At 52.7% G+C, this 25515-nt stretch overlaps 6 protein-coding genes across 6 annotated transcripts; 3 read left to right on the forward strand and 3 right to left on the reverse strand.

Moving 5' to 3' along the window:
* Positions 1–5037: 5037 nt before the first annotated feature.
* Positions 5038–6153, forward strand: ColSpa_10356 (uncharacterized protein; the record flags this gene model as incomplete). Its single annotated transcript, XM_049276568.1, has 2 exons — positions 5038–5820; positions 6001–6153. The coding sequence occupies 2 exons, from the start codon at positions 5038–5040 to the stop codon at positions 6151–6153; spliced, it is 936 nt and encodes a 311-aa protein (XP_049132525.1).
* Positions 6154–11385: 5232 nt separating this feature from the next.
* On the reverse strand, positions 11386–12642 carry ColSpa_10357 (uncharacterized protein; the record flags this gene model as incomplete). The annotated part of the gene is made up of 1 exon (XM_049276569.1): positions 11386–12642. The coding sequence occupies one exon, from the start codon at positions 12640–12642 to the stop codon at positions 11386–11388; it is 1257 nt and encodes a 418-aa protein (XP_049132526.1).
* Positions 12643–13793: 1151 nt separating this feature from the next.
* ColSpa_10358 (uncharacterized protein) lies at positions 13794–14599 on the reverse strand (the record flags this gene model as incomplete). Its single annotated transcript, XM_049276570.1, has 2 exons — positions 13794–14422; positions 14590–14599. The coding sequence occupies 2 exons, from the start codon at positions 14597–14599 to the stop codon at positions 13794–13796; spliced, it is 639 nt and encodes a 212-aa protein (XP_049132527.1).
* Positions 14600–14875: 276 nt separating this feature from the next.
* Positions 14876–15415, forward strand: ColSpa_10359 (mediator of RNA polymerase II transcription subunit 21; the record flags this gene model as incomplete). Its single annotated transcript, XM_049276571.1, has 3 exons — positions 14876–14917; positions 14973–15087; positions 15156–15415. 3 exons carry the CDS (start codon positions 14876–14878, stop codon positions 15413–15415), a joined length of 417 nt encoding a protein of 138 aa, XP_049132528.1.
* Positions 15416–15678: 263 nt separating this feature from the next.
* Positions 15679–16562, reverse strand: ColSpa_10360 (uncharacterized protein; the record flags this gene model as incomplete). Its single annotated transcript, XM_049276572.1, has 4 exons — positions 15679–15848; positions 15904–16365; positions 16418–16446; positions 16504–16562. 4 exons carry the CDS (start codon positions 16560–16562, stop codon positions 15679–15681), a joined length of 720 nt encoding a protein of 239 aa, XP_049132529.1.
* An 828-nt stretch (positions 16563–17390) lies between these two features.
* ColSpa_10361 (uncharacterized protein) lies at positions 17391–20066 on the forward strand (the record flags this gene model as incomplete). The annotated part of the gene is made up of 1 exon (XM_049276573.1): positions 17391–20066. One exon carries the CDS (start codon positions 17391–17393, stop codon positions 20064–20066), a length of 2676 nt encoding a protein of 891 aa, XP_049132530.1.
* Between the last annotated feature and the right edge of the window lie 5449 nt (positions 20067–25515).

Consider the following 25515-nt stretch of genomic DNA (forward strand, 5'->3'; position numbering starts at 1 on the left):
AGATGGAACATGGATGAGACTGGTATCCTCGAGGGCAAAGGAAGCAATGGGCTAGTACTAGGATCGTCAGAGACCAAGTATATCCAGAAAAAACAGCCTGGATCGCGGGTATGGGTATCTCTGATCGAGTGCGTCTCTGCCAGAGGACGCGCACTTCCGCCTCTTGTTATGTATAAGGGTAAGTCAGTCTAGCAACAGTAGTTTCCTCTAGATCTTTAACCTTATGCTAGCTGGAAATTCATAGCAACAGAGAACAGCTAGACAACTGATCAGAATGCCCTAGAATGGCTAGAAAAGGTCTTTATCCCTTAGACTGTCCCAGAGGACCCTTCAGATACTAGACTACTAGTTCTAGACGCCTATCACAGCCATATAACAACAGACTTTCTGTGGCAATGCTTCCAGAACCATATACACCTCCTGTTTCTGCCACTGCACACATTACACGTCCTCTAGCCTCTAGATCAGTCAGTATTCTGACCTCTTAAGGCAGCCTATAAGAAGTATCTAAGGTACCTAGATATATAAAGCAATTTAACTGTAATAGGTAAGAGGAACTTTATAGACTATTATAGAAGGGCACGTCTAGACGCCTTGATTATCTAGGTTATTAAAAGTGGCTGGAAACACACTGGGTTATGGCTAGTTGATGTAGCGCAACCTTTATCTAGCCCTTTCGTGTCTAAGGCATCAGCCAGCTAGCCAGCCAGATAGCTAGACGGCCAGACAGCTGGGCAGTCAGGAAGTCAGCAGTGGGATGAAGCTGTATCTATAGTCCCATGGTTAACCCCGCGTAAGTCTACTGATCTTCAGCGTCAGCTGCACCTATTCAACCAGCTTACACAAGATACCCAAGAAATCTATACTCAACGCCACCTATTTAGAAAGGTCCAAAAAGGCTGGGACCAACAGGCCTATAGACTGACAGTCCTAGAGCGTCAGGCCCAGGCATTCCAGGCCCAGACGGATAGTCAGCAACAAGGCAGGAGAAAAAGGGTCCAGACGGACCCTAACACGACGTTCGCTAATATCGAGGATATCCGACGGGCGCAAATTGCTGCTGGCGAAGCAGAGAGTAGCACAAGTGAATCCAGTGGATCTGAATTATCTAGTGAAGCAGAAAGTTGCATCTGGGTAGGTGGTAGGGATGAGGAATAATGGATGTTGTTGATGGGTATGGTGATATTGATGGGGGTTTGGGGCTGCGTGGTATGCGGGGTTGCGTGGGAAGCAGGGTGGTTGAGTTAAGCGGCATGTCGGATGAACGAAGGATTAGGGCCGTCCCAGTGGGCCGTCCCGGTTACTTAGGACTATTGCCGCTGCTCTGTGCATGCTACAAGCACAGCCTGCATTTAACCAACGCTGGCGATGACGGCCAAGCCAAGCCAAACCACGTGGCTTTGTGCACCAAGCTGGGAACGAGACTGCCACGCAACGTAGCGATAAGACGGCTGCATCTTGCCTGCAGAATGGGGTTGGGGTGCGAGTGGTCCACAGCGGGTGCCAAGGGCGCCTATATAATTGGTAAGGACTAAAGATGGACGGCATGCTCTTTTGGTGATTCAACGAGGTGATGGGCACGTGCGCGGGCTGCCTGTGCTTTTCGGTCAGCACTTAGCCTCTCTAATTCTCCCCGGTAATTGGGTGCCTACACTGCAGTACAACAGGGCAAGGTTGGAAAGAATTGAGGCTCGAAAGGCTCAGTGAATTCTCGGGCAGTATTTTGGGCAGCACCAACTCGGCGAAGCTGCACCTCAACTTGAGCTACAGACTGTTTACTTTGACGTCTATCGATAGCCAGAACCTCCACACGGTGCAGTTGCATAGCCATCCCACAGAGCGCTGTTTCTTCTTTGTAAATCATCATCCACGCCGCAGTAGTCCTGCAGTCTGCATTTTTGGGAAGAATTATCACAAATAGACGCAGAAACTATGACCATTAATCTAACGCTGTCTTGAGCACCGCCTCTTCAAACTTCCCATCGTGCGTTTTCGCCGCTACTGTGGTGTCGTTAACTGAGAGTATGCGGTGCTATAGAGCCAAAGATAAAGGGAAGCCACTGCTCTGACCAGGATAAGAATCCAGCCGACCGACACCGTTGTCTCAGGCAACAGGTAGAGACTGCAAGTCTTTTGCTCGTCCTGTCGATGGTAGAGAAAGATGTTGTTGCAGCCAGCCAGCATTCCATCGCGGGGTCAAGATGCGTGGTGTCACATGGGCAGCAAGCTGCACTACGGAACGGGTCCTCCAATAATCAGCACCGTGCAGGGCTGTGCTACCTCTTGCTGGTTAGACCATCAGTCCAAATTTGATTGGATGAATGAGTGTGATGCTTACTGTTTATCGATAAATGCCAATTCTGTTCTTTCGGCTTATCAATGCGTGCGCGGTATGTCTGCTGCCTGCACGAAGCCTGACGACGGAGAACGACTCGACGAGCCATGCTCTCTCTTGCGTACTCACCTATGTCTATGTGGAGGTTGGTCTGATCCACCTGGTTGACAATCACGACTGGTTATGGATGGTAACGTCGGCCTAAGGTGCTGCGTCCGCTCCATCAGCGCTTGCTCACAACTACAATGAAAAGCTTAATCAGCACCTGGACGGCTGACAGAATAAAACACAGACGGCAGTGAAATGTGTGCTTGCAGGCAGCTGACAAAAAGCAAGAAGAATTTTGGTAGTCATCACTTGCGAATGGATGTTTGCGTTGAGTTGTTTGCGTTGAGTTGTTTGACAATAAGGGAAGTGAGGGGTACTGATGTGAGCGACCTTTTCCATATCGCAGCTACACGAGAGCAATGCAACTAAGCCCTAGAATGAATGGGTGAAGGATAACACTTAATTGGGGTTATGGTGATGCCAAGCTAGTATCATCTTAGTGGCTCATACAGAATCCACTGCACTTGTCTGCATGCTAGGGACGGAGTGCTCTTGGTCCAAGGAGTGTGCCAAGAGCACCGATGTGATCGACATGGGTTGAGAATGGTCGGCGAGCTCTGGAGGCGATTGGGCAAGACAAAAGGCATTTATGCAGGCCGCCTGTGCAACTCGGTCTGTGGTAGGCAACTTCGATGCCCGCTGGGGTCTCCACCCACCTTCCGGCGTTAGAAGAAAAATGTCAAGGGTTTTGTGCTGGCAGATCAAGAGACAAGCCATTGGAGAACAGCCTAGTACTGCTGTAAGACTACATCTTAGCGATAAACAGGTGTCGGTAAACCTACTGAAATCACGTACACAGGTTTGCCTTAAGCCTTCCTGCGACGACCTGGTAGTGCGTTAGCCGCTCATTACCATCAATATCTTATTGTCAGGCTTGCAGAGATACATGTGCAGTATTAAGACGGCTTGGGATAAGACGGGTCGGTATCAATTGTAGCCACGTTAAGTTACGGAGCAACACACTGTCCTATTTTCCCATGCTGTGATGACATCGCAACCATGATGTCCACACCTTTCTTGCGCTGGGCTAGGTTAGTACTGCACACTCTATGGTTCAGGTCGTTGCCTAGCCTAAATGCATCAAAGCGTCGAGAGGCTTGCGATAACCGATCAAGGTTTCCGTCTCAGAGTAGTGCCCTATCCTCTAAGTTGCGCTCGGCTTGGCAACGGCTTAGCACCGGTGCCCCCCGCGCCGTGACTCGAGCCCGACCGTGAGTTACGGGAGGTAACACCGTGCCGGTCTCCTGGTGGTTCCGGATTTGTGCTCATGACGGCTCCGGATTTGGGCTCGTGACACCGTCAACCAATCTTCTTCGGATCTGTCGGCTTCCATCTCGCACAGCTCGAGTCTTCCGCGTCAAGCCATGGTCGCCTGGCATCACCAGGATTCGCGGCGTCCCCATTATATGCGCACAAGCGGGACGAGGTCCAGCGGTTCTCAGAAGGCCCGCGCAATTGGCCTACTAAGCCTTCCTCGGAGCCTGTTGCAGAACCCAGTCATCGGTTGCTTCAATACTGCTCGGGTTTGCGAAACAGTCCATCAATATTTGTAGGACAATGGGTGGTGCGATCTTGGCTGCAACCGGGCTACATCGATACTCCGTCACTTCTGGTTCGACTCGGTTGGGAGGCGAGAGACAGATGCAGTCAGCTTCTGATGAGTCTCGCCCCGATTTTTGTCAGGGTCTGCAGTAGTTGCAGGCAACGCAGTCTATTCACCACCGGTTCTTCCAAGCCCATCCTCCTAAGTGTTCCGGTCCTATCTCTTGGCCCTTCAAATCTAAACATCCCATGTCCTTCGGAATTGCAGCCCCAAGGTGCTCCCTCTCGCCCCGGTTAGATAAACCTAACCACCACGTCGCTACGAAGCGTTGGTCCCCCTTGACCCAGCGCAATGCGCCTCAAGAGCGTCTCGTCTGTCTTTCATCGCAATTGGCCTTCGGCGTCGTCGATGTACTTGTACCTAAAACCGCTGGAGGCAGGCTGAGACGCACGAGTCATACAATTGTACACCAATCTGTCAGTAATTGTTATCATGGTGCGCGGGCGGCATATGCGGGAGGCCGTCCAAGTCGGGCAACCAGAGCGGCGCAACCGCTGAACAGCACTAACTGTCACTATCACGTATGAGAGCGTGCCAGATAATCAGAGAGACCTGGTGCTGACCGAAAAGTATAGGCGGGCCCGCACACGTGTCCATCGTTTTGTCTAATTACCAGTAGCTTGCTCGGGGTTTGCCAATTACATAGGCGCCCTTGGCATCCTTCGTCTCTCGACCGAAATTTCGGCTGATCTAATCAACAAGAGGCAGCGGAGCCACTCAAGATTCTGATTATAGGAGGACCGTTCTATGGTGCATTTGTTCCGCGCATGGCCCCGCGACGGTCCATAGCCGCCCGCCTCTGAAAACACCTTTTCGCTGCCATCCTAAGGAGAAGTAGAATGTTGCATTCTTTCAAACCTATCATCCTAAATTACGCCAATCCGCGAGTCAAGCAGATATCGTATTCATACGATGACAAGGCTGTCCACGTGCAAGGCATCACCACCAGCAGGATTACGACCCAGCCGCTCGCGCTACGATAGGACCGACCATGCTCACCCAAGTAATTTCCCTCGCCATAGCCACAGTTGTTCTCTATCGTTGTCTCCCCAACAAACTCGCACAACTCCAATTCACGTCATGGTTCGAACCTAAGCCATCATCTCAAGAGCGCCCTGCACCCCACGGTGCGACACCCCAGCGGCAACGCCGTGGTGTTCGCGTGCGCAAGGTCTACCCTATTGAAAGCGATTTGGAAACTGACATCGACATCATTGCCGTCCATGGCCTGGACACGAACTCGCCAGATACGTGGGAAGATAGAAGCAAAGGCAAGCCGCCGGTGAACTGGCTGGCTGACGAGGGCATGCTGCCGCAAGAAGTCCCACGCGCTCGCATCTTCACGTGCGACTGGCCTGCAGACCTATTCCGGGACCCAGATGTGGAGGAGAACAGGATCGACGAACTTGCTCGACTCTTACTTGAGGGCATTTTTGGACGACCACAAGCAACGGACAAGCAACTAAGGAACCGACCAATCCTCTTCATCGCCTCGTGTCTCGGAGGTATCATCCTGATGAAGGCACTTGTCATGGCTGATAAGACATATCTCCCCGTTCAGGAAGCTACTTGTGGCGTTATCTTCCTTGCTACGCCATTTAGTGGCACTTCGTTCGAGAAGGTGGCAGGGTGGGCTGAGCCGGGTCTAAGGACATGGGCTTCACTTCGAGGCCAAGGGATTAACCAGTTACTCGACTGGGTGAACGGGGACCATTTTGATCTCGACGAGCTCGTGCGCTGCTTCACTACACTTTATCAAAAGAAGGCCTATAAAGTACATACCTTTCACGAAAAAGGTTTCACGGATCTATCTCGCAAAGTCCCATTACTATCCTTCTTATTTCCCTCTGAAAAGACGCAGGTAAGACCTTTGCCTCATCACAGGTATAGGAACTTCCGTGCTAATGCTTGTTAGCTGGTCAGTAAAACGTCTGCGACTCTATCCACCGTGCAGGACCCAGTTCCACTAGAGCGAAACCACGTACGAATGAACAAGTTTCGCGGGCCCAAGGACTTAGATCCAGACTACAAGTTAGTGGCGGACAAGATTCGCCGCTGTCTTGAGGAGATCCAGAAAGGGACACCGCTCGAGAGAGCAGATGCCTAGATACGCGAGAACCACTATACTAAGGACAAGCTCAAGATTGAGCGGCTCTCAAGGGCTCCTCTACAAATGGATCAATGCTATATCAATCTTGCGCTTGTGGAGCTGCAACGGGCAGACAGCTCGGAGCGCAGATCTGAAGAGCCAGCGCTACAGTCTTCACCATTCTCACTGTCTGATCGGCTGAAGGTGGAAACTCCGCACGAGGACCTCAAGGTAGAGCTAGCGAAGCTCTTCGCGTCGCGCAAACTGCCCGACGGCCGCACGAAAGAGCCGAGAAGAATACTGATTCGAGGCCGCGCTGGAGTTGGGAAGACTACCCTGTGCAAGAAGATTGTCCACAGCTACATCCACGAAAGCATGTGGCGAATACACTTCACGCGTGTGCTTTGGGTACAGTTACGAAGACTGAAGGCATGGTCTCCGCGAGAATACAACCTGGGTGAAATGTTTCGTCGCATCTATCTAGAGCAATGCCAAGATGGCGCCACTTTCGCCAAAGAGTTATGGACAGATATAGAGGATGCTGCATCCCGCCGGACCCTCTTTGTCCTCGACGGCCTGGACGAAGTGTCTGAGCTTTTGGATCCAGATGACAATGCTTTTGGATTTCTTGTGGGACTACTGAACAGACCTAATGTTATCATTACGACTCGGCCCCATACCACGCTTCGCTCCGATGTCAAGACGCCTGATCTCGAACTAGACACAATCGGGCTCCACCCAGATCAAGTACAGCAATACCTCAAAGCGGTTGTTCCTGGGAATGCCGAGAAAATCCAGTCGTTCCTTCGGAAAAACCAGCTTTTGCAAAGCCTTGTTCGAATCCCGATCCAGCTAGATGCGCTCTGCCTCACGTGGGACGAAAACCTTGAGATCGATCATATTCCAGAGACAATGACCGCAGTATACAGATCCATCGTGGAGCGACTGTGGAGGAAAGACATCAAACGACTCGGCAAAGAGAAGAACACTGAAGATCTTCTTTCCTCCGAGGTGGCCAAAATTGTCGAGCCTGAAAGCAGCCTTCTTGAATGCCTAGCCTTTAGTGGTTTGCATGGCAACGTCATTGAGTTTCAGCCGGCACACCGCGATGCTCTATTACATCAGCATTTATGGCCATTGCAAATAAAGATAAAGGCCAATGAGATGTTCGGTCATCTCTCGTTCCTACGAACATCTGACCCCTCAGCAAAACCATCAACCCGAAGTTATCATTTCTTACACCTTACTTTTCAAGAGTACTTTGCACGGAAGTGGAAGGACAACCAGAATTTACCATACCTCGGCTTAAATCGTCAGAAATTCGAACGTTATAAGATCTCTCCTAAGTCTTTTCTTCAACAACACAAGTATAGCGCACGTTACGACATCTTCTGGCGCTTCGTTGCCGGACTGTTGGATCACGAAGAGGGAGACGAGTCAGCTCGCTTCTTCAAGGCAATCGAGAGAAAGCCGGTCGACCTCCTGGGGCCCACGCACCAGCGGCTGTTCATGCATTGCTTGAGCGAGGCTGTTTCCTTGCTAGACGGGATGCGGGCGAATAGGGAGAAACGACTGACGGAATGGGTTCTATTCGAAAGCGACTTCACGAGATCATCAACGTTCACGGGAGAGTCAGAGCTTCCAGATGGAGTCCTGCAAGGTGCCTTATCCGCTTCTCGAAACAAACGCGCCATTTTGGACAGTCTGCGATACTCTGGGAGATATATGTCAGAGACGACAATGACTGCCCTTGTGAAACTCTTCAAGGACGAGGACAGCTACGTACGGGAGTCCGCCGCTGAAGCTCTAGGCAACCAGTCGACCCCTTCAGAGACGACGATGACTGCCCTCGTGGAACTCTTGAAGCACGAGGACAGCAACGTACGATCTTCCGCTGTTAGATTCCTGGGCACCCAATCCAATTTGATGGACAAGGTCCTGGACGCCTTAGGCCTAGTAATCCGGTCCGAATCACAAGGTGATACCCAAGCTTCTGGTTTTCGCTATCTTCAACATATAGAACCTCTTCATCAGAGTTTTCTATGGCGCAGTTTTCAGGAACAATTCAGTTTGTGCATCGATGATAGCCTTTGCATCGTTAACCAACCGTTCGGACTCAGAACGGCTGGTCTTGGAGATAGCAGTCAGGTGCAGACTGCAGTCCAGAATAATGAATGGAGGGAAGCCAGCTTAATGCCAGGAGCAGGGCACAACTGGAACTGGCAAGCAGAATCTTTGAGACCACAGGCCAGTAGTACTACAACCCTTGAATGGCTGGGACTAGTGTCGCCAGATCTGGGGTTTCTGGAGACTGGTCTCGGGCGCACTGGAAAACCTGGAGACCAGTACCACTGCAACGCAGGCCTACCCTATACCGGTCACCCAACTGTAACCTGACCAGTTACCAGTACCACGGCCCCACATTGTTGTCTTCAGTGTGGGACTGGTCAACATAATTACATTATGGCCGCGTTCCTGGTAGCTCGTCCCTGCTGATTTCGGGGTACTATTCACCCATGGCTCCTCATGTTCAGATACCAGTAGCCAGGCATAGAAGCAACTACCAAAACTTTGGTGCCCAGAAACTCTCGGCCGACGGCAGCTGGTGCCAGCTTCACAGCTGGCATCCTATGTTTGTCACCAAGACGGAGACAACCAGGTACATGTTAGTCAGCTAGGGGCAATGATCGCTCTGGAGGTCCACATCGCCCATGAGCGAGCAAACACTTGATCGATTCGTCACGTATTCCGCCCGGGTAAAAGGAACCAGAAATGGGGCAGCCAATGGAGACGAACTGGAAAACCGTGTGCACCCATTGCTTGGAGACGGGGACATGCACGGGGCATTGCAGCAAGGCATCCTTGCTCCCGGCTTCATTCACGGCAAGTTCACCCGCGAACTGAAACGATGCCAAGGGCTGGACTCAGGGTGACCAACCCAGGCTTACCCTCTGCTCACCTTTGCACACCTCCGGCTCAGGTTAAAGCGGCCACAGATCAGTCCCCACACCCAATGCGTATTTGGGACGAAGTTCCTGTCGCGGGTGACTATTGAGGTCATTAGCGGTGGTTGCATGACTTACGCCACACTCAGGCTGTATTGGCGCGTGGCCGTTGCTTTACACGGTCTCCATCAGGCTCTACGCGATCTGTGGAAACCCCACTTCTTTCTGTCATTACTGCCAATCATCGGGAGAGAGGTCGGCATCCACGCTCGTGGCGCCATTTCGGCCATTGGATCGCATCGGTCATACGGTTAGCTACTTCTTTAAGGCCAATACCGGCTACTGTAGTTAGTTACACTGCTAATAGTATTCTTATATAGATAAGAACACTTAAGAAAAGCCAGGAGGAATCCTGGAAGACTGCGGTCATAAAGACGATAAAGAATAATCTTTTGGTGCGCTTCTGGCTTGACCGAGCAGTTTGCCGGTGCCCTAAAAAGGCCGATCGCCGGGTGAATGGCTATGGCTGCACAGGTTCCTTTTGGAACTGTGACACACGACCGATGAAACAAGAGCAGACTTTACAATGGCGTACGGCGGTCCTAGTTTTGATTGTCAGGTCCGTCTGTACTTGATAAATAATCCAATCTGCAGAAGTTACGTCATTCGCTTGTGCTCTCCTGTATTTGGTTCTTTAGTGAAGTCGTGTTAGTGAGGCGCAACGCGAACATGGCATTTCCGCATGGATATCAAGTTCGCCGGACGCGTTTGGACAGACGATGCTTAGTCAGCTCCCGGCTTATGTTCGGGAACGCGAATTCACAAGCTTCGAGTCTGGGTTAGTTGGCTGGCTCGCATGTCGACCAGGGCAAGTCGTACCGGTGCCTCAACACCTTGGCAGCAGCTGGAAAGTAAAGGTTTCTGCAGTGCGACAGGGAACACACGGACGAACACCCGCGGCACCACCCTCTTGATTGTGAATGTACACGCGTACTTTGCATGAAGTTGATAACCATGATCATTGGTCAAGACCTGCAGTGCTCTGCAGTGCCTATTGGTTGGTGCCTCGGTCTTGGACAGTACTGTCGCCTAAGCGCTCAGGCATCAAGCGAGTCCAGCAGTCAACCCAGACTTGGCATTATTAGAGCGACGCCCCCCAGTGACAAAACGCTAGAAGATCACACAAACGGTCAAGCTAACCGTCTAAAATGCCCGTGTGTCGGTTTTACGATTGTCCGCCCCGTCCGTTTCAAAGAGCAATGCCCACCATTTCAGGTTGGTGAAGCCATCACGAAAAAGGCTGCCTCCGCTCCTTCTAGAAGAGAGTTCTGAGGGCCGGATTAGTAGTTGGGTCGGTGACGACCAGCGAATACCTGGTGTTGTATGTTTTTGATGGTTTGGTGGCTCGTTCTTTCAGTCTTCTGTGGGAGACTGTGTTCTGCTAACAAATCGGTGTATGAAACAGAATGGGCCCACAACTTATCTTACGGTGCGACAAGCAGAGTCGAATTCTGTCCCCGTGCGCCGACCATGCCTCCCTCCCCTCTACTAAATGCCTACCTGATTGCTATCTGCCGCTAGTTAGCTAACTTCTGGCCTGCTATCACACAAGTCCTGTCTCTAACAACGCTCGACTAGTAATAGTCAATTCCGTTAAAACATAAAAAAAAGATGGTCACCTCTTATTAATGAAATTTCCCTTAGCTACTGAATACCTAGTGTGCCAGGGCCTACTTCAGTAACTAAGACTATGGATATAAACTATAGTGCTAGGTGTAACCAAGGAGCCAGTCCTAGCCTACACTTAGCTTGTAAGGGGCTATATACTTACCACTAGGTCATGAGAGCTTCTCCTAGGCCTAGGCTTTAACAATCCAGAACTATATCCTCTCTAGCCAGTTCCACAGCTTCACAACCAGCTACATCAGCTCAAGCCGGTCAATCTCCACCTCTCCGGACCAAATATCTATCTCCAAGAGCTTTATAAAATTAGTCTTTTTAGTAAACTTATATTCCACAAAGAGAGATACAAAAATCAGTATATCAATATACAGCAGCAGAAACATCTTTGTGCTAAACCACCCAGGGAAGAACACGTCAAAGCCGTTGAACAGGGCCATCGTCTGAGAATTCTGCAAAAAGATATTCCGGCACAACGTGGTAGAATCCAATGAAGGAAAAAAGTACTTTTATTACTCATAGTACAATCGCCAAATAAGTCCGGCCCCTACCTCCCAAGCTACCCATGCTCACCCGTATCCACGTTCACATGTTCCTCTCGTCTCCACTTCACGACCCGTCCAGCCTACTTGCGACTCTTTTTCTTCTCGTCGCGTTCCTTCTTCTCATCACGAGCCTTCTTCTCATCGCGAACACCTCCCGGCTGAATGTAGGGTACCAGCCAAACAAACCCGACGGTTTCCTTGGCAATCTCCTTCTGTCGAGAAACCGTCTGTATAACGTGCTGTGTGGCCTTGACGCCGTTGGGTAGTTTGAATATCTGGAGCTGACTCTTATTGTCCAGTCTTAGGCTTATCTTGTCGGTAGTGTCAGTGCAGAGGTTGCTAACCAGCACGTCATTGTCGACAAACTGCAGAAGATGGCCTGGTAGTTCAATGCCGTCAGCATGTAGCCTCTTGTTTCTCGAATTCCAAACAAGGTCGCGCCAGTTTTCGCCGTAGATCTCGCGGGCGTCACTGAGGAGATTGTTAGGGATTGCGACTTGAAGAACTGCTGCTTTGATAGGAGGCAAACGTTCAGCCTGGTATCGAGCGTACTTGAGGGCGACATCGTGGTGCTTCGTGAAGTAAAGAAGCGTGTTGCTGGCTGGGTGAAAATCCGTCGGTGCCGTGGAGTATAGTTTTCCGATTCGGAGGCCTTGAGCTTCGCTGATGCTATCTTGAATTCGTGCCTCGGAACCGCCTTTATACATCATGGTGCGACCATCGATGGCCTTGGGGGGAGTGGGTGAAACTATCGCAGGTGAAGGAAGACTGCCAGTGCCACTACTCGAAGATGCACCAGAGCGTTCCTGACGACCAGGAGGAAAACTACCACTGCTTGAAGATGCACGAGAGCGATCATGGCGATCAGGGCGGATAGCAGGCGTGGGCTTTTTGTTTTCATCGGGAGACTTGACGCGATCGATGGTGTTTGCTTTGCGAAGTTTCTCGATCCTTCTGCTGAGACCGGCAAGAAAGTCGAACGTTTCCTCGAGGTTGTCCAATGCCCACTCTTCAGCGCTCCGTGTGCGTCGAATGTCGTTGAACTCTGGATTCATGATTCTTCTTTGCATGTCCTCCGAGATACCCATGTTATTGAGAGCTGCATTCCAGTCGTCATCGTCGTCAATGGCATTCAGTTCTATAGCCTTAGCCTTGATGTAATGACGGCCTGCTTGGATGACGAAATCTTGCTGGTCTTCTTGGTCACACCAATGACGCCAAATCCTGTCCGCAACGTCCTTGTCGAAGCCCGCGAAGAGAAGAATCTCCTTGCTGTTGAGATCATCGGGAACATCGACGGTATCCTCAGAACTGGAGGAGCTTGAGTATGATGCCATGGAGATGGTACGGAAACCAGGTCCTCTCTTTGATGGTGGAAAGTATGCCAGACTCGCAAGCGAGGCTTGTGAGAATGTTCGAGTCGGCATGGTTCCTTGATTGTAGAAGCAGTGCGGATTGGAGAAGGGAAAGAAAAAAAAGTCGGTTGTCAGAGAAAGATTTAAAAAGATTATATGTCAAAAGAAGACAGCCACATGACTTTCAAAAGGTGATGCAAAGCTATCTCCGGTACCTTCTGCAGTGTGATTCACACCGCAAGGTTTTCAACAACCATTGTTGTAGAGAACAATAGGGTCATGTGACTTTTAAGTGATGTGATTCACCCCGTGCTTCCAATACCTTGTCTCTAGGCCGATTGACACCATATTTCTAGTGACGAGCAATCAGTTCCTGTGATCGACTGAGACTTCCGGAGTACACTCGCCCCTTGCCTTGTCCTTGAAGTGGACCAACTTGCACAATATACTGTAGGATAAGTAGAGGGGAAGTGTACGTATCTAAACGCTATTTACTATGTACAGTCAGTACAGTTTGACACGGGAAAAACGGAGGAATGCCGTTTCGCTCGGGATTTACTGTGCTCCGTACAGTGGGGCCAAGATGGGAGCTTTGCCTTCCGATGATGGAAGTGGCATGCTTCACATTCAGGACGTCAAAGCTCTCACAGCTAAGACTTCATGAGGGCCGGATTAGTAGTTGGGTCGGTGACGACCAGCGAATACCTAGTGTTGTATGTTTTTTGATGTTTTGGTGGCTCGTTCTTTCATTTTACCCCATATATAATGGATCGACTCCATCCAAAACAGCCCACCTCTCTTTGCTTAAGAGCCAACCCCGGTTTCGTTGGCAACGGGCCAGAAGACTTTGTGTTTTATTCTCTTCGAATCGCAAATGCCCAGTATGCTGGTATCAATGTCGACTTTGCCATCGGAAGTTCGCTGGGGGGAAAGGTGGGCAGTCAGGCTTCGGCCTTTGTGCGCCCGTTTTCGAGGTCTTTCCACGTGGAACCTTGTCTGGAAAGATACCGGTTCTTTCTAGACCCCTCGATAATATTCGGTAATCATACGACTGGGGCACAGCGTTGGCTCCTTGAACTAGTTGACGGCATTCTTGTAGGTAGATGAAGTATGCTCCGTCTTGGGCATGAAGCTCAAGCCCCCGGCACCTCTGCCTTGGAAATACTGGGAACTCGCTTGCCGTTGTAGGTCAGAACAATCTGCGACTCGCCGTTTCCAGCCTCGGCATGGCGCATGGTCACCCCCATTCCTCTCAACCCCTCCTCCTCCGCCTGCTGGTTCCAGAGCATCTGCCGCACAATCCCATTGCTGGAGCACGAGACAAAACCCATCGGCCAGCGACCCCGCCCCAAAGCCTCCCGCACGCCCTTGCTCGCCGTCTTCTCGCTGACTAGGAATGCGATAACGCCGGCACCGCGCCAGCCGACCGGGGCGCCGATGAAGGAGCCCTCCAACTCCCGGATTAGCGAGGGGCCGGCGCGCTGGGCGCCTCCTTTGCATTGGATAATGACCTTGAGAGGTTCATTCTGAGAGGGTACGTCCCATGTACCGAGGAGGTCGATGCCGTTGTCTGAGGCTCCGCCTACCCGGACGGCCTGAATGCCGTACTGTGAGAGGGTTGCAGAGACTGTGTACTCATAGAGTGTTCCGACATAGACTGTCGATGCAACGTCGAGGCCAGTGCGATTTGCGTATGCGAGAAATGATGCGAGGTCGTGGTGGTGTGTTGTTGGAGGGTCAGGGTAGAGCAGTTCGGGGCGCTCTTTTCGGCTCTGTTTTGATGATGAGCATGTTGATATGAAAGTTGAGTGAAGCAAGGGGATGGTGAGCTGTGGATGTCGGGGCCATTGCCGGAGTAAGGGGCGTCGTAAAACATGCATTCTTTGAGAAAGAAAAGGTATGGTCCGTAGAAAAAAAATAGTCAGTCACCGATTCTCATTTTGTAGGAGTCTCGAGAGCGGAAGCCTCGTTAACATGAGTTGAAGTTGAGATTGGCAGGTAAAGGTACGTACCGCGGCTGGCAGCTACGGCGTTGAAGCTGGCCAGTGCGCTTGCAGCAAGCACCCCGGCGGTTCCAGGTACCTTGGCAGATCGCGGAATAAGAACCTAGCCTAGGATTTGGCCCCACGAAGCCACCACCACCCGTGAGCGCAGCCTTGTCTGTCACCGCATACTCAAGCAAATACATCGACAGGAATGCTACAGCAGTACCGCAATGGGCGATAGACTCACTCAATTGCAAGATGCTGTGGACCAGGTACAAACCCATGCTTCTCGTTCTTGGCGCCTGCAATAGCTGACGACGCCTCCAGCTGGCCCAGCAGTTCGTCGCGAGCTTCCACTTCGTCCACCGACGTCACGATCTCGAGCTCCTAGGGCCCAACGATAAGATTAGAGAGGTTAAGCAAGACCCCGAACAGAAGGAGGGTACGCAAGACCTCTGAAGCCCCGAAACACCACACGTCCTGTATAGTTTGCTGACATACCACGCGCAGTCGACCCCCTCCCGCCCGACGAGTTCAAGGATGGCCTAGCTGAGCTGGCGCGCGACTTAATTATCAAGGAGCAACAGATTGAGGTCCTCATATCCACTCTCCCAGGTCTAGACAGCAGCGAGGCCGACCAGGAGCGCTACATTCGAGAGCTGGAGGACGAGCTGAAGGTCGCCGAGGCGCAAAGGCAAGATGCGATCAAGGAGAAGGACCAGATCTTGGCAAAACTTGACGAGGTGATCAGGAGTATTCGACGGCCGTGAAGCCAGCAGCACCACAGGCACAGGAGTTTTTGCAATTGCGCGATTGCGCGCGCGGTGTCTTGGCGTTGAAGGTGTAAAGAAAAACCCCGGGGGTATGTTTACGATATCTATGGATTCAGCGAGACCCAGTCCACCGAAATAAAAAAATTCACGGTTCTACTCCATCTCTATGCTCCCTCTACACTGGTGTCTTTGCCCTCGCTGGCGCCCTGCAGTGTCCATCCGTGGTCGTTCAATCATTGTCTCTGATGATTTACAGAAGTCTAGGCGTTCTTTGACTTAAAGAATTGAGGAAACACCTCTCGGAGCTCCCTTAAGTGCCGGATCTGGTGCGCGGATGCCGGCGTTCTCGGCACAGGTAGATTCTCTTCCACCAGATGTGCCACGTTCCAGCCGTAACTTTGGGCTTTCTGACAGTTCAGATACGAATCGTCTAACATATCAGTCAGGGGGGAGATCGGTAAAGGGTGGCCGTGCTTTCCACATACCAACGAAGTAGCAGTCCTCCATTTTCTCGATGCCCGCCTCCCGCATGGCTCTGAGGTACATCTCCTTGGCAGGCTTGCAGACCAGCGGTTGCTGTCCGTAGTCGCAAAACGTCAGACCGTCAAAGAGGTCCTCGATGCCCAGCAGCTTCACGACACGCTTGGCGTGGTTGACGTAGGCGTTGGTCAGGAGCCACATTGTGCACTTGCTCTTGTCGACGTCCTCGAGAAGTTGGCGCAGCTCGGGGTTGGGCTTCAGGATGTCCTCGAGGGGTAGCGCATCGTCGACCTTGGAGTTGTACTCTAGGGGGTCAATCTGGTGGTGTCGTACGAGGCCCTCGATGGCGAGGCCGTAGTTGGTATAGTACTCCTTATGCAGCTTCACTGCATCTTCCCAGGGGAGAGAGAGATGCTTCGCAAAGTACTCGTCAATGAGCTGCGCCATGTGATCTTGGACTCTCGAGCCTGGCTGATTTTAGCTTCTGAAAAACTAGACTCCCAGGCGCATACGACTCACTTCTGGGGTACAGGCAGTTGTCAATGTCACTAGAGGCGCATCAGCTCATTGATCCTCACCATACTGCCGCATAGTAGCCAACTTACAAGAAAAGCACTGGCTTGGGAGTTGACATTCCATTCGTCTGGGGCTTGCTAGGATCCATGGTTGATGCTGAGGAGTAGAAGCGACTTAGTCTGTAGTGGAAGGGAGAGCGTAGTGACGAAACAGGCCTGGGAGGCTCGGCTTCGCGTATTGATGTAAAAGGCTTGGTGGTATATGAGCAAGAAGACCTGAAAGGTCGGATGGTAGAAGAGAAGCTTCTGGATATGCGAGGTGGGAGTCTGGCCGGCATGAAGCAAGCGAAACGAGTCGCGTGGGAACTCAAGGACACCTTTAATGCTCCTGTTTCTACGGCTCAGGAAATAGCAGACCCTATTGCTGGCTTATAAATGCAGCGTGGGGTTTTGTGAGGCGATTGGAAGGCTTTCCAAGGTAGTTTGACAGATGTATCCTGTGATTGACTCACGCCGATAACGTGAAATGCACACTACGTTGCTCTCTGAGGCAATTAGAAAGGGAGCTACAGGGAGCTGTTGCCGGCAGACAGGAACCTTGGCGCTAATTAGACAGCGGTGGATGACTGACTGACGGAAGATGTTGAGGTGCACGGCCCACATGCTACGTAACTGCATTGCAGCCCCCTTTGAGGCATATCGCTCTAAGAAAATTGGTAAAGCAGTCAGTCGTGGACCTCGATTCTTTTCTCCATCACATTCACCAACACACATTCTTTTCTTCATCTTCCACGGCACTGCTGGACTACCTTCCCGCCCAAGGATTGCTACGCCGCTTGTTAATCCGACAGTGCAGGCTTTTACGATATTTAGTATTCCTGTTTTCCTGCTTGGATTCCTTTCTTTTCTTTGGCGCGTTCTTGTTTGATTGCCGATCTCTGTCGCAGAGGATTTTCTTGCGCAGATTGCTCATCATCATGGCTCAAGGCCAGCTCGCTTCAATACCACCAATGGCAAATGGGGTGTCGCTGGGTCTTTCCAAGGATGAGCTTCACCACATCCAGCAGTACGAGAGAATTGTGCAGTTTCGCGATGCAGTCCTTGCTGGGTCACATCCCAAAATCAAGGTGCCAAACCTGTCGGCATCACAAGCATCTGCCACTGCAGTAGCATCGCCTTCAAATGCCTTTACAGCAGCAAAGGAAACAACGGGGAGCACAGCGCAGGGATATCAAGTTGGAAATCTGCAGTCGTTGGCGTCCAACACGCAACAACACGCGTCTCTTCCTGGCCTGGGAAACCCGCCACCCGCTAACGCGAACTTGCCTGCAAGGCCGTTCGTTGGTGCTGGCAACACGGAGATCAATCCCATCTTCCTCCAGAAATCTGATGACCTAATCAAGGCCGAGATCCAGCTCCAGAGGCAGCGTCTTGAGCGAGCGCTGCGTGATGAGGTCGATCAACGCCGGGCCTCTATGAAGGCTTCGGCGCAGTCGGAGCCTCTTGCCGACTTCGACCTCTCCGACGTCTTGTCCAAGGCTCTGACTCTGGTCCAGGCTGCTTCTTCTTCATCTGCCAATGCTCTGGCTGCTGCTAACACTTCAGCTGCAAGTGACTCTTTTGATGAGAACTCCTACTACTCCTCCCAACACAACTCACCCGACTCCTCGCTCCCCAGTTCGCGCGCAGGTAACGACGCCAATGCTGCTGCCCAGGCATACAAGCCGTCCGCTGCCAACCGGCCACTCGAAGGTCAGGCGCAGGTACAAGCAAACCAAAGAGCCCAAGCTGGCCTGCCCTCTTCGCTTTCCCATGCGTCTGCTACTCATCAGCCACAGGGTCAAGCTTCGAACTCTACGCCGTCCCAGACACGGCCGATCCCAGGCAGAACCGACGCCGCGCACGGATACTCTCGATACCCGTCGGTAGGAACGACGCAGAGAATGGAAGGAGGTGAAAATACCGGCGCGTCTACATCAGGAGGTGGGAGCGGAAATGCCAGTCGATCTGAGGAGTCAGGCGTTATGGATCTTGACGACAGTGCTGATAGATCTGTTCCCGCTGCAGGTCAACAGCAACTTAGAGAGTCTATGCTTGCCCGCCAACCCTCGCCTCTGATCCAGGTTCGCGCCCCGAACATATCCCCCTTGGCGCCCCAGCCTTCCCATGTTTCGCCTCTGGCAATGGCCAGAGGTCCAGCAGTCGATGTCCAGGATATGACCATCCCTCAGGGAACCACCGCTCAAGTTGCAGCATTGCGCAATGAACCCAATACTATTTCCAGTCCAGATAGCTCGCCGCAAGGGGGACGGAATGGTGAGAAACGAAAGGGCAAGAAAAAGAAGAACAACGCCAACAACAACGCGAGCAACAAGAGGTTAGCCAGGCAAGCGCCAGACGAGCCTTACATCAAGCCAGAGCCGCGTTCGCCATCCCCCATGAGCGCGCCGTCTTTCATTCGACCACAGAAGAGACTGAGAAGACAGGCTGACGAGGAGCCTCGTTATGCCCAGCCCGAGCGTCAATTCTCTCGATCCTATAGAGAGGAGGGTGCTGCGTCAATGTACGAGCCTCAGGAGTATCGCCCACGACCGATGAGCCAAGTTGTAACGACTGGTGACTATGGGTATGGAAGGGAATACGCGGAGGAGCCGCGCGTCGCAAGTGGTGCTGAATATGTCCGACGAGTGCAGTCACCAGGTGTCTACGCTGTCCACGTTGCTCCAAGTGAGATATACGCAACTTCCCCGGCAGCCAGTGTCGATCGCTACGGTAGGGAGCCTACGCGGCATTATCGCGATGGTTACGAAGTAACGCGCATGAGCGCTCGTCCCATGGCAGATCGTGCGAGATCTCGCTCCCCCGTCATGAGAGAGAGAGCATCCCCGCTGATGGGACCACCCAAAGCACCGCCGGCGAGAGTCGTAGTTGACCCCGCCACCGGCCGACGATACTACGAGCCGGCAAGCGTTATTCGACAATCGGTCGCGCCGCCGCCACTCCGACCGGGCGAGCCCGAGATCATCTACGAGAGGGCGCCGATCCGAGCCGAGTCCAGGCGACCTGGGCCCAACCCTCGTGACGATGACGTGCTCTACCAGCGTACCTCACCAATGTACGCGGCGCCTCGCAGAGTCGTCACTCAGCCCGAGTATGCTGTATCGGATCCCCAGCGCGTCTACAGACAACGGGAGTATTCGACCAGACCGATGGCGCCGCCAGGTGAAGAATATATCCCGGCGAGAGGCGGTTTGGAGCAGCGAAGAATCATTGACGAGCCGCCGCGGGAATACATGATGCGGGCAACGACAGCTCGACCGGCAGAGACAGTGCGGTACGAGCTTCCGCGGGAATACGGAAGAGTGCAGAGCGTGAGGCCGGAACAGCTACCTATCCAGGACTACGCCTCGGCACCGATGCACCCAGAAGCCCGTCGGGAGGTCATCCAGCCGGGTCCTAGATCTTACAGTGTGAGGCCGGCGGAGCCTCAGGTGGTACGCCGGGAGTACAGCGTGCGACCGGTGGAGCAGCAGTACTATGGGCAGCCGCTGCCGGCTCGCCCCGAGCCGGAGGTGTCATACATCGAACGGCCAAGAGTCGCCGCGCAGGAAATTTATTATGCTGATGAAGCACCGCGCTCGGTGTACCGTTGAATGAGGGACGGGCTGGTTCATTAGTGCGGAGCAGGTCGATATACAAAACCAAATTCACGCGCTGTCGGAAACTCGGAAAAGGGAAGGCATCAGATGGAGTTTGGGTCCTAAAAACTGTGAAGGATTGGAAGGGGAAAAAAAGTTTAGTTTTTGTTTGATGGGACGGAGTTTCGGATATGAGGCGTGGTCGATAAAGAACTCTTTTCACAATGCTAGTCGTACTCAGCTTCACCATATACACCTTTGTAATCGGACACCCGGAAGGCGACTCCAAATCAGCATCATTTGCGGGAAACTCGACCCTAGTGACGTGTACTAGAAGGCAAGTGAGTTTTGGGTAAACTAGACAGGCTGCTGCTTCTCGACGGTTTGGGCCATGGCAAACACACCCGAGACACGGTCACGATGGAGGGAAACAGTCTAGAAAGTTGAGACCGCGGCGTCTTCAACTCCGCGACTAGACTCTACTCGAGCCAAACTTTGTTCGAGGGAGCAAGGGAGACTGAGTAGGACAAGCGAGAAACCACAACACATGATTGAGTTTGCTCCCATCCAAGAGGAGAAAGACCCGCCGTCAACTTTGGGCCACGGAGCACAGACACGATGCCCAAAGCGCGCCGTCGCCGTCCGTAGAGTACGGATGTTGGGGGAGGATCTTGAGTTTACATGGTTTACTTGGTGTGCCCGTCCGCTTGGTGCTTTACGAAGCAAGACGGAAGTGAGAGGGGAACGCGTGGGGGCCGCCTCCCGAGCCCGGCGGTTGGCGGAGGGGGAGATGAGCGGAGGAAACAGGATACAGAAAGCAAAGGGAAGAGGAAAAAAAGGGAGAAACAAGGAGATCTCGAATCGGGCGTTTTGCTAGTTTGCCTCAGCGGTTACATCGTCGCTTGCGGAGGGAGGAGCGAGGGTGCCAAGGGAGAAGGAAGCGCGAAGCACGGCGAAGGGGTTCTGTGAAGTCATTGTTTGGATACTTGTGCGCGCTTTCTGTCGGGGTTTCCGCTTCATGTTGGGTTATGTGTGGGTGGGTTCGAACTGGAGACGAGTGAAGATCTGTATCCGCAAATGGAAGATGCTGTAGAAAAGGAACGATATGTGTACTTGAGAATGATCGCAAAGTGGGTTCGTCTTATGCGAAACTTTTCGTTGCTTCGTTGTCGTCTTGATAGGAGATCCTCCATGACAAACGGATCTCCCAAAGTCTGGTACTTGTTTTTTTCTTCTCGCAAAATGTCCGGGGACGCAGATTAACGGAAGTTAGTTTTATTAGTCGCCCTGACAATATCGGACGTGCCAAGTGTGCCTTGATCGGCGGAGGGAGACAAGCAAGGGAGGAGACATCACTACCGCCGCGCTCTTTACTCCAGTAACTGTTGCTCAAAATGCGTCTACTCCGGCGGGTCCGGCACGCGGAGGCACTGTTTTCAACTGCATCAGAGACGTCGACTTCTAGGCCAACTCGCCTCGTCCGCAAAACAAGGTTTGCCAGTCAGTGTCGCTGCAAGGACGTACCCAGACAGCAAGTATGGCCCATCGCTGACTTGGTCTTGGTCTTGGTCCGAGTGCCGCTATGTGCAAGACCAGTTCGAGGTTGAAACGTTCATTCCAGGATCATCGATCTACACCCTCTCTCAAGCTAGAGGGCGAACGAGGCGGGATAGGTCGATACGGGCTGGGCTCCCGTTGCCTATCGCCGTTGGAAGGGTCCAAGGCCACTTTCCATCAACTCGGCTCCGGCCATGCTGGAGTTGGTGTAAATTGGATGTTTGGAACCGATCTTGGGCGCCAGCAGAGCCCATCCAGCACCAAGGCAGGCTTGTCATTCGCCTTTTATGTACCGTAGTGTGTAGGTATGTGTGCCGATTCACCTGTGGGGCATAGCTGCAGTTGGCGAGCGCAGGAGGGCGCGGCCACTTTTTCATGGTTGCAGATCAAGTAACCAGACCGTGCCAACGCCCTGTCTTGTTTCCAGGCGCCGACTCTCTCCACGGCATATTCCCTGTCTCGGGAGCGTGTCGAGGGCGCGTACAGCAAGACAGGACCAGGTTTCTGTGGCCCGCGAGGGAAGCCCTAACCCGCAGCTTTGGTGGTGTTTGCTTGACATGTGTCAGTCACCCTTGTGCAGAGCCGTTGCGCTGTAGGCATGCATAGTGTCTCGTTCTTTCGCAGTACTCGAGTTTTTTTGAGATGTTCACCAACCAGCGAGACACACAGAGGGATATGCGAAGCCAGCAGCAAGTGCCGTGACCGGGACATGCACAGTGCAGTGCCGGCGCCCCGAAGTAGCCCTATCAACGAGCCAGAGGACTGGAGCACACGGCAACTGCACTGGTTAGTGGCTAGGTAATGGTCACGGTACGTGGATGGGTGGTGCAGTGGGATTCGGGAAGCTTTCGTTCGGGGCTCGAGCTCCCTACACACCCACTCTTTGAGACGTGAATGCGAATTGGTCCAAGGGTTCAAGGATGTTCTGACTTCAGGGCAAGAGTTGGAAGTTCAGTTGAAGCTCCAACATGTCGGGGAGTGACGGTTTAGGAAGTTACGGTGACTATTTCGCGCGCCCGACCGATCTTTCTCTCTTCATAGGACTTACAGTAAGCATTGCATTGCCGTGTTCAACCATGGCTGCTGTTGAGGGACTTGAATCAGTAGGACGGAGAGTCTGAACTGTATCGAGACTGACTGGCAGACGCCTGTGCTCCGAATACTCCGCAGGGTGTTTTGAACAGATCGACAACGGTCAGTGGTTGATCTTCCGGTGTTGCGGTGATCGGCTCAGATTGGGCCGCTTTGTTGCGGATAGCGGACATGATCCTTTAGAGGTAGTGCGGACTGGACCCCAAATACGAACGGCCCAACTTGACGGAGACACGGACATAACGTCGGCCGGTTGATAGCAGCTGGGGCGGCCGGGATATGGAGATGCTGAAAGTTGGGGAACGAGGAGAGAAATGGAGCTTTTGTTAGGTTACCGTTCGACTCTGCGACAGGTCCTGCAAGGGTTGCCGTTTGGGCTCATTGGGAGTTGGAGAAAATGGTGACGACGTTGTAATCATGACGACTGCTGGGCGGGCAATGGATCCGAGCACTAGGAAGCTCCCCAAAGCGATGTGTCCGCCATAGTTACCACGACGGTTTGAGCAGCTTTCTCTGCCTACCTCCCTGGGCTCAGGATTCGTTGATGTGAAGAGGGGTGACCTGGGCTTTCGTAGGCGTACATGATGTATACCACAACAGCTCAGTAGGGGACAGGGCACGCGGCAGATTTGATCCACGTCGGCTGTCAGTCGCGTGCCCAGCGCTAGGAATTCAGGATCAAGTTTCTAGCGGAACGAGGGAGGGTCTCATCAGGCGTGGGCGGCGGGCAGTGCAACGCGATGCGGTGCGTATTGACTGGTGACTGGCAAGCAAGGTGGTGCGTACGTAAGGCGCGTGAGACTAGGTATCCATATGAGTTTGGTGATGGAGTGGGGGCTCTGCTCGAACCTCATCAACCAAGAGGAATCCTGGTCCGTGACCTCAGGCTTGCGTTAGGGAGGAAAGCTGAGATGTCTTGGGTATAGAGACTTTTTGACCTTGGGGCAAGAGACCCGAATCGAAGCTGACATTCGACGTCTGGCCATCCAACCATGGTTGCCTTGGTTGCTGATAGGATTTGCATACCTGTCCGGACGAGGAGGAAGGAGTTGAAGTCCTGACCGGACCGCTGAAAGGCCCAGCCAGCGTCTGATCAAAATGGTCCGGGCTTGAAGATGACCTGCATTCCTGCGCGAGGTGTCTCGAGAGTCGACGAGTCGAGATGGTATGTGCACGAGTTTCCATTGACTGATGTCTGAGTGTTTGGGAAAGACGGTAGTCGGAAAGTGTCGTTTGTGGGAAGTCTCACGCAAAAATGCAGCTCTGTATACTTGAAAGGTACATGGCATGACGGCTGGGCTCCCGAGTGCCCGCGGGCCTGTCGTGGTTTCCTGGGAGGCGGCGGCGGCGACGCACACACACCTGCTTGGTCCTTCCTCATTAAGCCCGGCATGCCGTAGACGATCCTCGCATCTCCTCCCACCCGAAGCATTTTTCTGACCTGACTCTGCTCTCATAAGCTTGACTGTCAACATGCCTGGCTCGAACTGGCGGCTTCGGGAATCTCGTGACCACCGAGCAGCCCAAGCATACGTCATTTAGCGATTTCCCCCTGAGGCTGTGCTTGGGAACGGGGAGATTGTAAGGTCAGCTTGACCCTTACCATCTGCAAATACCTAAGCTTATTTGCTGCAGGTAAAAAAGGTACTTGGACTACCTCGAGGTATTCCACCCTGAAGTGCACAGGTAGCAATAGTTGGACAGAAAACAGCCAAACATTGGACACGGCTCACCGGACGCAGAACAAACGAGACAGAGAGCGAGCGGACGCATCCTTATTTGCGAGTCTACATATGTCCTGGTTGCCTGCTTCGAGGGCCAGTCTCGTTGGAAGCCGAAACACATATTGAAGGGCGTCTTGTTGTTTGACATGGACATGGACGCGTTGTTGCCCTTCTAGATTCTCATGAACATGCAGCCACCATGGATGGCCCAACGTCCCGTCTCGGTCACTTCTGATTTGTCTTTTCCGCGGCAGCCTGTCTTTGATCTGCGGTTGCTGGGGTTGGTCCTCCGCGCGGCTCGAGGTCTTGGTGCCCGTGGATGACATGCACAACGACGGTTTTGCAACCAGCCGAGCAGGCAAGCTTCGTTGTTTTAGCTGCCGCCACACGGCCAGACAGAGGTACCTGTCATGTCTACCCCCAGAGCTTCCCTCCGTCAACCGCTGTCGTCCCAGTACAGAGTACTTTTAGTACCGTGTTACACAACAACCAGACACTTAGGACGGGTTGAGAGTCGGAACACGACTCGGCTTTCTCAGTCCCCCCAAAGCTTGATACGTCCGCGTTTGCAGAAGACGTGCCAGGGATCGTGGAGCCCCAGAGAAGTGGTAATACTGCAATAACCTGTGGTAATATGGAACCTCGATGTGTGATGTTGGACCTGGATTGGACGCAGCAATCAAACGATCGCGTGTGGTCTGGCGCCTTTTGTCCCCTTCATTTTTTTCTCTCTTTCTGTTGGGTTTTCGAGAAATGCGGGACGATACTGTACACCTTAGCACTCGAAAAGTATACTTTGGCTTCTAGCAGGACGAAAGAATACACACTGCCGGTTTGGCCGGCCACTGTCAACGTGGACCCACTTGGCCTTACGTACCCTGCTATGTACGGGATCATAACCTTTCCAGTCAGCGGCGTAATAGCGTACCCAGTCCCAGCGAACTGCGGCCGTTATGAGTGAGCGCACCAAATGCAAGGGTGTGCGTTGTGTGGGTACATCATCCATGTATGTTTACCTTAGCTGCCGGAGGTACTTGACATACGGCGACGATGTCGGGGGCTTTGAGCGGGAGGAAACGCCATGCTGAGTG

This window comes from Colletotrichum spaethianum (assembly GCF_022836535.1).
Source record: "Colletotrichum spaethianum MAFF 239500 DNA, contig35, whole genome shotgun sequence".
NCBI lineage: Eukaryota > Fungi > Ascomycota > Sordariomycetes > Glomerellales > Glomerellaceae > Colletotrichum > Colletotrichum spaethianum.